At 41.2% G+C, this 14,690-nt stretch overlaps 1 protein-coding gene across 1 annotated transcript; it reads left to right on the plus strand.

Moving 5' to 3' along the window:
• Window positions 1-10,231: 10,231 nt before the first annotated feature.
• On the plus strand, window positions 10,232-13,607 carry LOC147322540 (zinc finger CCHC domain-containing protein 12-like). Its single transcript, XM_086306986.1, has 2 exons — window positions 10,232-10,549; window positions 11,176-13,607. The coding sequence occupies exon 2, from the start codon at window positions 11,910-11,912 to the stop codon at window positions 13,605-13,607; it is 1,698 nt and encodes a 565-aa protein (XP_086163112.1). The 5' UTR covers window positions 10,232-10,549; window positions 11,176-11,909.
• Window positions 13,608-14,690: the final 1,083 nt, after the last annotated feature.

A 14,690-nucleotide genomic window follows, 5' to 3' on the forward strand; every position in this document is an offset into this window, starting at 1 on the left:
ACCTAGTGCTCCGATTACCACGGGGACCACCGTTACCTTCACCCTCCACATCCTCTCGAGCTCTTCTCTGAGCCCTTGGTATTTCTCCAGCTTCTCGTGTTCCTTCTTCCTGATATTGCTGTCATTCGGAACCGCTACATCGATCACTACGGCCGTCTGCTTCTGTTTGTCTACCACCACTATGTCCGGTTGGTTAGCCACCACCATTTTGTCCGTCTGTATCTGGAAGTCCCACAGGATCTTAGCTCGGTCATTCTCCACCACCCTTGGGGGCATCTCCCATTTTGACCTCGGGACTTCCAGGTTATACTCGGCACAGATGTTCCTGTACACTATGCCGGCCACTTGGTTATGGCGTTCCATGTATGCCTTGCCTGCTAGCATCTTGCACCCTGCTGTTATGTGCTGGATTGTCTCTGGGGCATCTTTACACAGCCTGCACCTGGGGTCTTGCCTGGTGTGATAGACCCCAGCCTCTATGGATCTTGTACTCAGAGCTTGTTCTTGTGCTGCCACGATTAGTGCCTCTGTGCTGTCTTTCAGTCCAGCTTTGTCCAGCCACTGGTAGGATTTCTGGACATCAGCCACCTCCTCTATCTGCCGGTGGTAATATACCGTGCAGGGGCCTGTCCTTCCATGATGGTTCCTCGTCTCCCTCCTCTTTCTTGGGTTTCTGCTGCCTGAGGTATTCACTGAGCACTCGGTCAGTTGGGGCCATCTTCCCAATGTATTCTTGGATGTTCCTTGTCTCATCCTGGACTGTGGTGCTGACACTCACCAGTCCCCGGCCCCCTTCCTTCCGCTTAGCGTACAGCCTCAGGGTGCTGGACTTGGGGTGAAACCCTCCATGCATGGTAAGGAGCTTTCTTGTCTTTATGTCAGTGGCTTCTATCTCCTCCTTTGGCCAGCCTATTACCCCAGCAGGGTACCTGATCACGGGTACGTGTTGATGGCCCGGATCTTGTTCTTACCATTCAGCTGACTCCTCAGGACTTGCCTGACCCTCTGCAGGTACTTGGTGGTTGCAGCCTTTCTAGCGGCCTCTTCATGGTTCCCATTTGCCTGCGGGATCCCCAGGTACTTGTAACTGTCCTCTATGTCTGCAATGTTGCCTTCTGGTAGTTCAATCCCCTCAGTTCTGACTACCTTCCCTCTCTTTTTTACCATCTGACTACACTTCTCCAGTCCGAACGACATTCCAATGTCATTGCTGTATAGCCTGGTAGTGTGGATATTGTTTCCCTTGGGGCCTACACAGTTGCCATGATTAGCTTAAAAGGGACATCTACAGAACCTAAGGCAAGACTGTACATTTTACTGTGGGTCATCTTTGTCTAACGATAAAGCTTATGAGTGCCAATGTGCAGCAATGCAGCAATGCTGCTGGTGTAACTTCCAAAATGATTTGACTCTCATTTGATAATACTGTTTGATTCAGCAGAGTGATGCTGTGGTGGTTTTGCATTTTCATTCATAAATTGTATTTCTTGTGTATTGTTCATTTTTGTTGAGTTTTTATTCCTTTAAAGGGGTTTGTTTTTTAAATGTACGCTTTTACTCTCTATTTCAGCTTCATGCTTGAGGTTGAAATGTGTCCTGTAGTCAAACTATCTGCTAAAATCAAATATGATGACTGACTTCTCACATGCTGATTAAATTTGTAGTTTTGGTGTCACTGGACACACTCACTGACGGGACATTCACCGAGCTGACTGGACTTGTTTAGGCAGTGCAGTGATATAGCAACATTTACCATACATTTCCTGTCAGGGTTTCTGGGTCTTTGACCCAGTATTCTTAGTTCATGTTCACTGTTTATATTCTGTCTGCTTCACCTCCTGTTTTATTGTGTTAGCCTTGGTCCATGTGCATTATGTTCCGTCCTCTTCCCGTTTATCATTAGGTCATTATGTTCAGCTGTGTACTCACCAGGTTCTAATCTCTCATCACTCAGCCTGTGTATTTATGTCCCTCAGTTCAACCAGTCCAATGTCGTGTCATTGATGTTATTGTGATGTTGTTCTCGCCGCTGTTAGGTTGTCCTCTGTTCAGTTCCGTCAGGTCAGCCGGTCAGTTGTCAGTCAGTCTTTCGTTCATCCATTCAGTCAGTCATCCAGCCGGCCAGCCGTTTCCTACTTCTGTTCTGTTTGTTCACTCCGTTGACAATAAAACACCAATCTTCACCTACCTGTGAGTCCAGCGTTTGGGTCCTCCTTCTTTCGTCCACGACCTCATCCTGACATTTCCAAACAGTTTGTGCTGAATTTGAAAAGCAAATGTAAAAAGGGGATCAGTCATGCTGAATTAACTGATTTGTTCCAGGTTATTTTGGGCTTGTGGACAGTGGCTTCTACTTTATTTCAGCAAGGTTACAGAACAGGATGTTCAAAATACCACTTGCATATTGCATTACTTATTATGTTTGCTGTGCAGTGTTTTGTGCGGGCATAATAAAGTCTTAGACGTGTCATTCTCAGCTAAAGAAGCCTGAACGCAGCTGCTCCAATCCACCACTGTACATGCACAAAACATACTCATAACAAACACTTTTATCCAAAATATCTGAATCATATGTCTGAATGTGGCGCACAGTGCTTTCTGTCCACTTAAGGTCTTTAATTTCACAATTCCATTTCAACTGAGGGAGGTTGCGAACAGATCAATGTGTGCAATTAGACACACACAGCCCAGCAATTAGCAGTAGTGCTAATGTGCTTGAATGGATTTTCCGATTTGGTTGGAGGAAAGCAATACGGTACAGCTAAATCTTTGGCTATCTGTCCCCAGTCAGCATGCCCCTGACAGTATACAGTCAGAGAAGAGTGAAGCACCTGTACCTCTTACCTCTCTCCAGAAATGATTGTATCTCTAAACGCAAAGGTGGATTTTACATTTTTCACAGCATTTTAATGGAAAAACTATTTTTGCAGTGAAGGCTGAATTCCTCAAATAGTGTTCCCGAGTCTTTTTTGTATCGTTCATGCGTCAGTCATCAAGCTGCATATAACACACTTGTGTCCACTAACAGTACCACTTTGTGATTACCGATTACCGCTCAATACAAAAGGCACAACAGAGACAAATACACTGCTGGGATGGGAGTATAGTTTAATGCTTTGCTTCCTGAAAGCATACAGATGGTCAACGGAATTATATTTGAGGTACCAGAGTCATTTACGGTGAGCGTACAGACGGTGTGTCACGTCCTGATTTAGGACGGCTATAGCAGGTCAAGTGATGCATTTTTCTAGAACTTTTGAGAGGATCATGACAAAAACAGAACATTCAGCATTTATCAGTTACTGTATTATTAATCACAACAAGAATAACAACACAACGAAAGTTTCCTTTTAGAAGTATCTGTGTAGCTCTCCAGTGCGGTTGATACAGCTCCTTCTGTCATGATACTGCATAAAAAAGAAAGATGAAAGCACATTTTTTTACTTCTGCTTGCAGAGAAATGTTTATCATTTAATTAAAATCATTAGTCAATTTAATACCATGCATATTTGATCATATGATCATTAGTATTATAAGAATATCAATTTTAGCAGCTTTAAAAGTGTGCTATGAAAGGAATTTCATATGTGTGCGTGGCTTCTGGAGGCTGATTTGATATAATGTAAACCTAATACGCCGCTATTGGTGACTTATAGTCTTACCTTATCGCTTAATACCTATACTACCGTGTGTGTGTGTGCATGCATGTGTGTGTGCATCTGCCTGTTTAAATAAACACTCCACACTCTTGCACTGACTAACAGGTTCTCTCGTCCACTGTTTGGTCTTGCATGGAAGATGCACAGTACCTTACCAGAAAGTGAATACTGCCTTCTGTCCTTCTGGGGAAAAAAAGCATTGATTTTTACTTTGCGGCACCCAAGGTCAGCGTGAAGAACAAGCTGGGAGGATCTTATCACCTTAGAAGTACAGGCCTTCCTCTCGGTCTATTTATTGAAGGGAAAATGCACACAAATGAAGTTGAGAACACAGCTGGCTGACTTACTTTGACCTTGCATGTACAAATACAGCAATGTTTCAACTTTGAGGTGTTTAAAGTTCGAAGTGTTGGAACATTTCAGATCTTGCTCTGTGTCTTTAGCATTTTCTTGGTTGTTTGGGATATCATACTTTAACTGCAAAAGACAAGACATGCGTAGCCTCGGAGGCAGAAAACAAGTAATGGGACTAATCATTGCAGATGACGGCGCTTTCAAATTAATTCTTTCCCAGTGAATGACTTAAACCTGGCTCAAAATGCATGAGAAGAACTAGACCTGACAGCACAACACAGCAGGTATGGCTCCATCAAAGACTAAATGAAGAAGGCACATTTTCCAAACACAAACACTCTCATTCCAGGGCTGGGTTGGGTTTTTTTTGGAAATCCCCCATGACACATCCAAATGCGTCTTTATTACTATCAATCAGCTTTATTCTTTCATTTCAGTAAGTCAAGTTATTAATGTGCTCGTGGTGCGTGAGTAGAATCCCCAAAATCCATGTTATGGGTTTTTTTCCACACACATAGTAAATGATGGAGGAATTAAATAAATCTAAAGTGGAGATACACTCTACAGTACTTTGTTGCAAAGTACATCTAGAGTAGGTCATAAAAGTAATAGTTGGTGTTTTGTAAAATATGCCTAGTTGCTTTTTTGCAGATGCGTGACACCAGTATGGTGTGTGTACTGCAGGCAGCAGCCAGCTTAGTTTAGCATATAAACACAATCAAGGGGGAAAAGCTGGTCTGGATATACTTAAAAGTAATGTAATGTTCTTTTATCACTGCAACGACAATCCAAGATGTCACTGCACAGAGCTCGGCTTTGCTGATATACCTCACTCTTTCAAATTGTTAACGGAGGCTTTGTGTTTTCTGTACTCACATTGTCTCATCAAAATCAGTGAGGCAGCTAAAAGAAGGCATTCATAATTTGTCAAACTATTTCTCTAATGGAGTTACTGGTAAAAATCTCTTAATAACCATAACTGTTAATCCCCCTGGGAGTTTGACACTATTGGGTGTTTTCATCTGCTCTCACCACTGTGACAACAAAGGGCCTTTACAACTTGAAATTTTTCATATCATGTGTAATCATGTGAAAGCAGCTAGCATTATGCAGTATGTCATCCGCTCTTCCCAAGTGGGTTGATCCTATCATGGCAAACGCAGCATGCATTTGCATGTAGTTAACAGTATTCTCAACTCTTCCTCTACCCTTTGCCTCGCGTGCTTGTTTTGCATCACAAGTGAATTATAGGCTTCTTGGCAAAGGAGTGAAGGCTGAATTGATTTTTCGTGGTTTGTATATGGTTTGGGATCAGTGGTGATTTATAGTGCTGGTCCTGATGTTACTGTGGCAGTATAACATCAAACTCCACGTCTCATGTGTAAGGCAAGGTTATCGGGTAACCCTGCTGTTCACAGAACACTAGTTGCAGTTTAGCAATGGCCCCACATTTAACCACAAACCTGTGTGAATGCATTAGTCCCACCAGAGTCTCATTTGTCTATTTTTGGCCTCATATCGGATTATAATTCACTTCAAATGAAAAAGTTGTAAAAGTGATGACTCAGGAGATTTGTATGAGCAGAGATTTTTGTTGTTACTACTGAATTTATAAACTTACTTCAGTTGATTATTGTCCTTAAAGGAGGCATAATTTCCATGACAGGCTTTCATGACTGAACCATACAGATTTTCCCTGATAATTCTCGTGACACCATCAGGTGAAAATTTTTGTCTGTACTTTGTTTAAATGCACGAGTTATTGAGAATCTTTACAATTATAACGAGTGACTGCAGCATCACGGTAGTTGCTGTAGTTGTCTTAAAACCTGGAAAAAGCAGATAAATCATGAAAAATTCCACAATTGCTTCTAAGATATTGCTTTTCAAGCACTATTTATAGTACTAGACTATAAAACTATAGATTACCTCCCAATCTACTCACAGATTGGGAAGTAATACTGTTAGCATACCATACCAGCCTAATGTGTAAAACACTTTAAAAACAACCACAATGAACCAATGAGCTGCACAGAAGAATAAATATGTAAAAACAAATTTAAATGAAAAAAATACAGAAAATTAAAAACAAAAAATAGAAAATGAACATGATTAAAAATTTGAAAAGAAAAAGTGAAGCTGGCTATCAAATGATAGATTATTATAAAGACTGGAAGCAGGTGATATATCTAACTTGGCTGTTTCCATTGTTTTTACATTATTATCAGCCACCTACTCTGTGTATCCATGTAAGGAAATTAAGACTTTTAACTCTCTTACTGTAATTTATCCATAGAAGTATTCATTTTCTTGATTTATTGTCAAACATAACATTTTATGTTGATGTTTAGTTCTTTCTGTTATCTTGCCAGACACTGATATGTCAGTAAGTCTTATTGGTATATAAAAATGTAACATTTAGTCTAAGTTTTGTCTTTTTCCCCCGGTGTGTGTAGATTCAACACACATACATGTGATCTGTGTTATATTTCATATATTAATAGTCATAATACATCCAACACATCCAAAGTGTTTCAGTGCATTTTCCTAAATGTCAAACTCTTGAACTATTGACTATCAGCACAGTTTTTTAATGTAGACTATTGAAAAAAAAATCATATTTTTAAGTGGTATAATCTCTGAATGTTTTGAAGAGTACTAACAGGACTAATGCAGTGCTTCCTCATTTTCTTATCAAATAACCCCCATTAACAAACAGACAATATTTCCATTTTCCAAATTGCACAGAGGGTTTGTCTTGGAGTCAGCATAATTTAGCCATAACAGCTGTCGCATGCAGATTGTGCTTAGTAATTCAATATAATTGCAGTGTAATGTAACTGATACCAGTGTGGCACAAAGGAAGTGAGTCTCCACAAAACACGGACGTAATTAATGAGTTGATTACCGGTGTTCTGTGTTGACAGGCCGAGGTCCTGCAAAGTGATTGGTTGGAGGTATAGAAAGGAGGCAAGCTGGGGAATCGTGTGTGTACGTGTGATGATTTGTGGACTGTACAAACACGAGGAATGAAAATGCCTGGGGTGGAAATTTTGCTCTAGCCACTGTTATAACTTTTCCACTGATAAGTACTGGCGCACTGTGTCCGTATAGGGAGATGTCAAAGCATGGAACTAGATAACACACACTTGGAAAAGGCATCCAGAAGGATTCATGCGTGAAACAGTCTTTTGGGTGAGATGAATTATGTTTGCTGTAAGAAACGGGTGAATAAAGAGTTGAAGAAGAGATGTGTTATGACACACCAGCATTTACAGATGGTGGGGCTCTTTCTCTGAGAGTGAGATATCAAAGTAGCTTGGTATTGATTCCTGGGAACAATCAATATGAAGCCATTGCACCTTAGTATTTGTTGCTCAGCAGTCTGCCTTCCTCTAAAATCTGTGATCATGACACCACAACTGATGGCTGTGTGTGGATGCTTGTATATATTCAGTGTTCATGTGTACAAGTTTACTGTGGGATAGTTTTAAAGCAGCTTTGTTATGCTTTCTGTGTATGAGTGTGTACATACCTGGATGTGGCATGTTGTTTCATTGCACGTGTGTGTTTACTGCAGAAGCTGACAGGTCCTGTAATAGTGACAGGATGCAGGCAACTCCCACGAGGCCGTGCATGCTGACAGCAGCTGGTCGAGAAAAAGAACAGCTGCTGATGAGCTTCCAGTACAAAGAGCCCACACTGAGCCTCGCCTTTTATCTCTCCATCCTTCTTTATTTATATGTTCACTTACTCTTTTACTAATTGTTTATTTGAATTTCATTAAAAAGCAAAATGGTAGTTTGCTTTTTCTTGATGTAAAAACATTCTGTCTATAAACTGAAGTGACACACACTCATACACATGCAATGAATTCTGTGATTCTCCACACACAACAACACACAGCTGAAGCCTGAGGAAGGAGAAGAACAGGGGAGACAGAAAGCCAGTTATTGATTTTTCCACGACACCCCTCATTGTCCAAAGTGATCTGCCATTGGCACCACCATGCTTGACCAACTCGGTCTTTCCCAGCATCTCCTCCCTGGATTTTCTGAAAATGTTTAAGTCACAAAGAGTGCATACAATATAAATGCTCTGCCTTTTCTTACACCTGCTCAGTCAGTTGTATGTGGGACTAGGTGTGCAAACAGGACTTGGCCCAGTTTAATTAAGAGGATAATGTTGCATGTCTCTGCAAATATGTGTGTTTTTAGGATGCTGCACTCATTTGAGAAAAGAAGTGAATGCTAGGCAGAATGGTTTTATAGTTAGAGTTTAAAACTGATCAGTAGTATAAGGTTTACATGCATCTGTGAAAGTGTGTGTCCATATTTGAGTTGTTTTTCAAGTGTATAACTCATAAATGGTCAAATGCAAATGAACAGTGTATTACAGCCAGTGAAGAGATACAACATTGGTGAGGTTTTGTTTTGAAGCATCAGGTTTTTGGAGCCAGACATTAAGATTTCTGCATGAAAAGCTAAATTGCTAATTCATCAGCTAATGCTAGCAAGCTTCGTTATCAAGCTGCATTCATGGACCGTTTGGCTGTATTGCACAGAGTGACTGACGTCTTGACTGACTGCCAGTGTTAGACACAAATAGCCTTGATTTAGAAGATTTGACTTGGGTTTGAATTAAGGTAAGAGTGAAGGGTTTGTAATAGAGTGATCCAGCTTGCTAGCTAATATATGAAGAGTAAAATGCACAGACTTTCTGAACAGTCTGCTGTTGTAATTATTTGGTTTCATTTATCAACCCAGACTGTTGCATCTTGGCTATTTAATTTGTAATTGCTTTAATGGGAAGCAATATTTTTTTTAAGGTGTCTACAGTGGACATAATCCAAGGTTTGTAAAATCATGACTTTCATTCTACTGTCAAAATGTAAATCAGTGACATTACAAAGGATTTATTTTGCTGTTCTCATGTAATAATGCATTTTGCTGGACCTTTTTCATTATAATATGAAAAAATAAAATTAATACATAAACTGAATCTTATATAGCGCATCTATTCTACTTGACCATTAAAAGCGCTTTATACACGTCTCATTCACCCATTTGCCCACGGATACTTTGTGATGCAGACTGGGTCAGCCAGGGATTGAACCACCAACCTTCCAATTAACAGACCTGTTTTACTTCCTGAGCTGCTACCCCAGGTATTTTAGCCTTTGAAAATTTCAAATTTTGAAAAATTCTGAAATAAAGATCTACTGAAAATGCTTAACTCAGCATACCGTAATTGTGCTTCATAACTTTATCAGAAATTGTATCAGATCAAACATTATTCAGAAACAGTCAGTTTCATCTTTATTCACTATGTTGCCATAAGTATTTGCTCGTCTACCTTCACACTCATATGAACTTGAGTGACAGCTTCAGCTAGAGTACTTTAAACCACTGCCTCTGATGCTTTGCATTGTGCTTGGTGATGTAAGGCTCAGATGCAGCTGCTTGGCCGTGGAAATCCATTCCATGAAGCTCTCGACACACTGTTCTTGGGCTAATCTCTAATATCTTTATCCTTCAAGAGAGGCCTGGGAGGGTGCTGCACAATATCTCTGTTGTTCCTAGGACTGTGCTCTTCTGGACAGAGATCTCTGATGATATTCCTAGGCTGCAGCCACTCCCCCAGTGCTCTGATTAGCACTGGGAACACTGTTGCCTTCACCCTCCACTCCAGCTTCATCCAGCCACTGGTAGGACTGGCCTGTGTATGTCTATGTGTTTGCAAATTTGTATTTCTTAATATAGCCTATACATTATCTGAACTCTTCATTCCTGTCAGTTCAGCATGAAAGTCATAGGTTGTTGAATATTGATGTTTTTTACAGTAATACTAGTTTCTCTCCTCCTCTCAGTCTTAGTGGATCTCCTTTTATTGCTCCCCATACACAGTTGTATGTGGAGCTGAAGGCTCCATGATTATTAACATTTATCTGTTTTGAAAGAAGATTTATTATAAATCTGAATTCTTCTGATTTTCATATTTCTCATCTTCCTGTGAATGCGATGTTACATTTTCCATTAGTATTTATTTCACTTGTCATGCTCATCCCACATTGTGCGTACATAACTTCGCAGTCACCAAAATTCGTATCAGTGAAGGAATTTTTATCATATCACCACTAAATACAGGATAAAGAAGCTGAAAAAGCGCCACAGTCCTGGTGTTTGCTAGTGTAACCCATGTGAAATACAGGGCTGCAAAATCCCTTTTTGTAATCTAAGGCTATAGCCTGTTATTGTCACAAGGGGGCGCTGTGATGCAGTCTTGTGTTCTGATGACCTTGCGTCTAGTGCGCAGGAAGTATTACCTCTCTCTTCCTGTGAGATCTTCCCTCTGATGGCGGTCAAGTACGTGTCGGAGCGCATGGAAAACGTATCTTGGTATGCAATACTGCAACCCGGTTAATGAGACCAGATTGTTTTACGTATAAATGCTAATAAGGTACTCTTTTATTAGGCCCCGAACTCTGACCACAAAGGGAATAACGTCTGTCAAGTTATTTGTGTCTGAAAATCCCGGTGAGTCACGTGCTTTCGTTAGCTACCTGTTAAGTTAGATAATGTATTTCACTAGCCGATTCAGCTCAGAAACCTTTGAACAAAAACCAATCGGGAGCTATGAGAATCTGGCGTGTTGTTTCACTTCTCCTGTTGTTCTTTACAGTGTGTTATAAGTGTTGAATGCTTTGAGCTAAACGATGCCGATGCTAGATGCGATGCTAGCTGCTAATAGCTGTTAGCCACCCCACCCCGCTGAAGCCATATTCCGATCGGGGAGGTATTCAAGTAGAAGCAATAGCTCTGTTTATATTAGAATGGTTATGTCTTAATAGATATGAGCATATTTCAAGTTTAATAGTATTTGCACTGAATTAAGTTACATTTGCTTGTAAGCCTTAAGGATGAATGTCGCTTTCATTGCTATGACTGTTTACATTACTGTTTAAGCTGCTGATGTTCTTTGTTGTGATATAATTTTGATAAAATTGTTGATACTGGTACAAACAAGTTACTGTAACTCTTGTAACTTGGTAAGCTAAAGGGAATGCCATTTGTGATTAATACATTTGGAAAAGAAGTTAATGAGCTCATGTTAAGAACACAAAATGGGAAAAGAAATTGATTGTTCTGCACTGTTTGTGTAGATTGGTTTTTTTTGAACTACTAGAAGAATTCTGGAGAACCACTGACGGCGAGAACAGCCCAAATGAGATCCTGGATGATCGTGAAATGGTGTGGCCAGCCATGCGATCGGATTGTGGGATTTGCCTGAGAAACTGATTCAAGCAACCCTGGATTACAGATAAGCCCTATGCACTACTTTTCCTACCCGGATAATAGGGTTTGCACACTGACAATTCCCCTACAGTACACCTGTTTGGGTTTTCAACGACTTTAAAGGACAATTCAGACTGGACAATTCAAACTTCACAACAGGAACACTTTAATCTGTTTCATTCATTCCAAAGAGCTCTGATACTGTTCAGTATAAATCTTCCATTTAAATGTCTTTATTTTGTTTTGTTTTACATGTATTCACCTTTAAAAATGCACTATTAGTGTGCAATTTGGGTTATTGTGTTGTATATGTGTATAAATGGTACTGAGGCAATAAAGGTCCCAGTTATTCACTTCCAAGCCAACTCCTTTTGTGAGTCTCCAAAACAAAACCTCCTCCTGAACCTAGAAAGATGTCTAGGGTCTCTATTTGAAGTGAGAGTGTACTGGTCCTGAGTAGAGGCGCTACACAAAACGTGGCGAGCCAGCCAGGAGGTTTAATTCCTTTTATTTTGGAAGTTGAGCAACTGGTGCTTTCATGCCTTTTGGGTCAAATCATTACAATTGTCCATGACATTCTGGGTTGGAGCAATAAGACAACATGGATGTAATCCAAAGTGAAGGTGTCAAAGTACCTAACTCTGTCCTAGTAGGAGGGTTAACAGGCGATGAGGTTGACAATGAGGTTATTGATTACTTAGGGCAGTTTGGTTCTATTGGAAGAGTAATCAAAGTAACTAGCACAGAGGCACAGTTTAAAAACACAGCCATTGTGGAGTTCCAATCAGGTGAACCAGTCCAGTTCCTTAAGGATAGCTTGCCTTGCAAAAGACAAAGCCGTAACCCAAGTGTTGTCCATCATATCCAGCTTCTGTCTGCGCTGTATGCTGCAGACAGGGGTTCATGTTTAACCCATTCTTACCTAACTGAACTGAAAGGGCTTGCTAAACTGAGTGGTGCAGATTTTGAGAAGGTTTTACTAGATGAGCTGGCCAGAATGAAGAAGTCCACTGAGAGTGATCCCGCAGTTGGGCCAAATGTAACAGTGCCTAATCAGAATCTGCAGCTCACTAGTGACACAGACCAAGATGAACCAGCCATCATAGAGCATCAAAGTTCTCTCAAACTGGGCAGTGATTTAACCCACTTGCCTGAGCATGACTCTCACTCATCCTCTCCAAGTGTAGAAGTGACTCCCTCGCACAGAAAAACTACTATCTACTTACCACCTGAACAGCTCACTACACCTGAAGTACAGAGAGTAGTAGTTGAGCATGTCATTAAGAACAATGAAATGCCTTCTCAAGGTCATGCAAAGCTCAGGCCCTTCTCGGGGAAAACCCCTTGCTCTACTTTCGAAGCTGATTATGATACGTGGCGCAACAATGTTGAATTCCACCTCATAGATTGTACCATATCTGACAAACATATGGTAAGGAAAATAGTTGAGAGCCTTCTTCCACCAGCTGCTAACATTGTAAAGCACCTTGGTCCTAACGCTTCTCCCCATGACTATCTCAGCCTTCTTGACTCAGCGTATGGTACTGTTGATGATGGGGATGAGCTTTTTGCCAAATTCCTGAGCACAAACCAGAACTCAGGTGAAAAGCCTTCTGCCTATTTACAGCGGTTGCAGATAACCCTGAGTAAAGTCATTAAAAGAGGTGGCATCACTACAAATGATTCAGATCGCCAACTGCTTAAACAGTTTTGTAGAGGTTGCTGGAACAACAGCTTGATCACAACCTTGCAGCTTGAGCAGAAGAAGGACAAGCCACCTTCATTTCCAGAGTTGCTCCTCATGCTACGTACTGAGGAGGACCGGCAAGCAGCAAAGTCCAGCCGAATGAAACAGCACTTAGGCATTTCTAAACCTAAGGCACATTTGAACTCCCTTGAAGTAGGAGAGTATGTCACTGATGATACAGACGTATCAGCTGTTAATGATAGGCTAGTGCCTTTTGATGCACATAAGTTAGAAAGGAAACTTGCAAAGCTACAAGCCCAAGTGGCTTCACTGAAAGCATCAGCTATTGACAGTTCAAGCCAGAACTCTGACAAGCCAAATAAGAAAACCAAACCTAAGTTCAAGATTCTTCCTAAAGAGAAATCTGACCCAAGTGAGACTAAGCCCACTAAGAAGCCACGCCCATGGTACTGCTTCAGGTGCGGCGAGGATGGTCATATTGCTCCCTCTTGCAGCAATGAACCAAACCCTGAACTAGTTGAAATGAAACGTAAGGAGTTCAACCAAAAACTACAAGTCTGGGAGGAACAGAATATGTCAGCTTTAAACTAAAATCAGTTTCTGGGGAGGGACTACCAGGAACTGAAAGTAATCATGAACGTCCCAAACCGGAACCTCAGAGCAAAGTATCTTCTCTCTCTCGTGCAGCACGACCCCAGATTAGGTTACCCAAGGGACTTGTAGGACAGAAATGTACAGCAAATGTCACCGTGTCGGGAGTCAATTGCAGTTGTCTCCTTGACACTGGGTCTCAAGTGACCACAGTGTCCGCTTCATTTTACAACACCAATCTTTCAGAACATCCCATTCAGCCTATCAGTGGCCTGGATGTTGAGGCTGCTAGTGGCCAAAATGTTCCTTACTTGGGATACATACCCATCAGCCTTAAGTTTCCAAAAAGCTTTATTGAAACTGAGCCTGAGGTTTCTAGCCTTGCTTTAGTAGTACCTGACTTACGCTCTAACTGTGACTTGCCTGTGCTGATTGGGACAAATGCACTTGATGTTCTGTACGACGAATATTGTCAAGGTAAAGATCCCAATGATTTGTCGTCGGTCTATGGCTACAGGCAGATCCTCCGTACACTCAAGGTCAGGAGAGAGATAAACCTAGCCGGAAACGATGGCTTTGTAACTCTTAAGGGCAAGGTGCAACACGTAGTACCAGCTCAAGGGAGGGTCCTCCTTGAAGGCTGTGTCAGATCCAGCAGTGCTGGTGAATGTGCCATTGTTGAACAGCCAACGACATCCACCTTACCAGGGGGAATTTTTGTGGAGTGCTGTCTTGTCACTTTGCCCAAGAAGCATCCTCATAGGTTACCTATATGGGTGAGAAATGAAACTGAGCATGACGTAACACTGCCTTCTAGATGTATCATTGCAGAGCTCCATAGTCCTGCAAAGATATATGACGAATCACCCATTTCAACCAAAAATGATGACACTGTGAAATGTTGTAATGTTACTGCACAGCCAGTTGATGAACCTGCTCACCCAGATTTGACATTTGACTTTGGCAATTCTCCCCTCCCGCAGGAGTGGAAAGAGAGGGTTACCCAGCGTCTAAGTGCCTATGCTGATGTTTTTGCCCAGCATGATTTGGATCTTGGACATGTATCTAAAGTCACACATCACA

The sequence above is a fragment of the Aulonocara sp. 'chitande type north' Nkhata Bay genome, linkage group LG9 (assembly GCF_057382095.1).
Source record: "Aulonocara sp. 'chitande type north' Nkhata Bay isolate Kocher_YH1m ecotype deep benthic linkage group LG9, A_spYH_male_GT1.1, whole genome shotgun sequence".
NCBI lineage: Eukaryota > Metazoa > Chordata > Actinopteri > Cichliformes > Cichlidae > Aulonocara > Aulonocara sp. 'chitande type north' Nkhata Bay.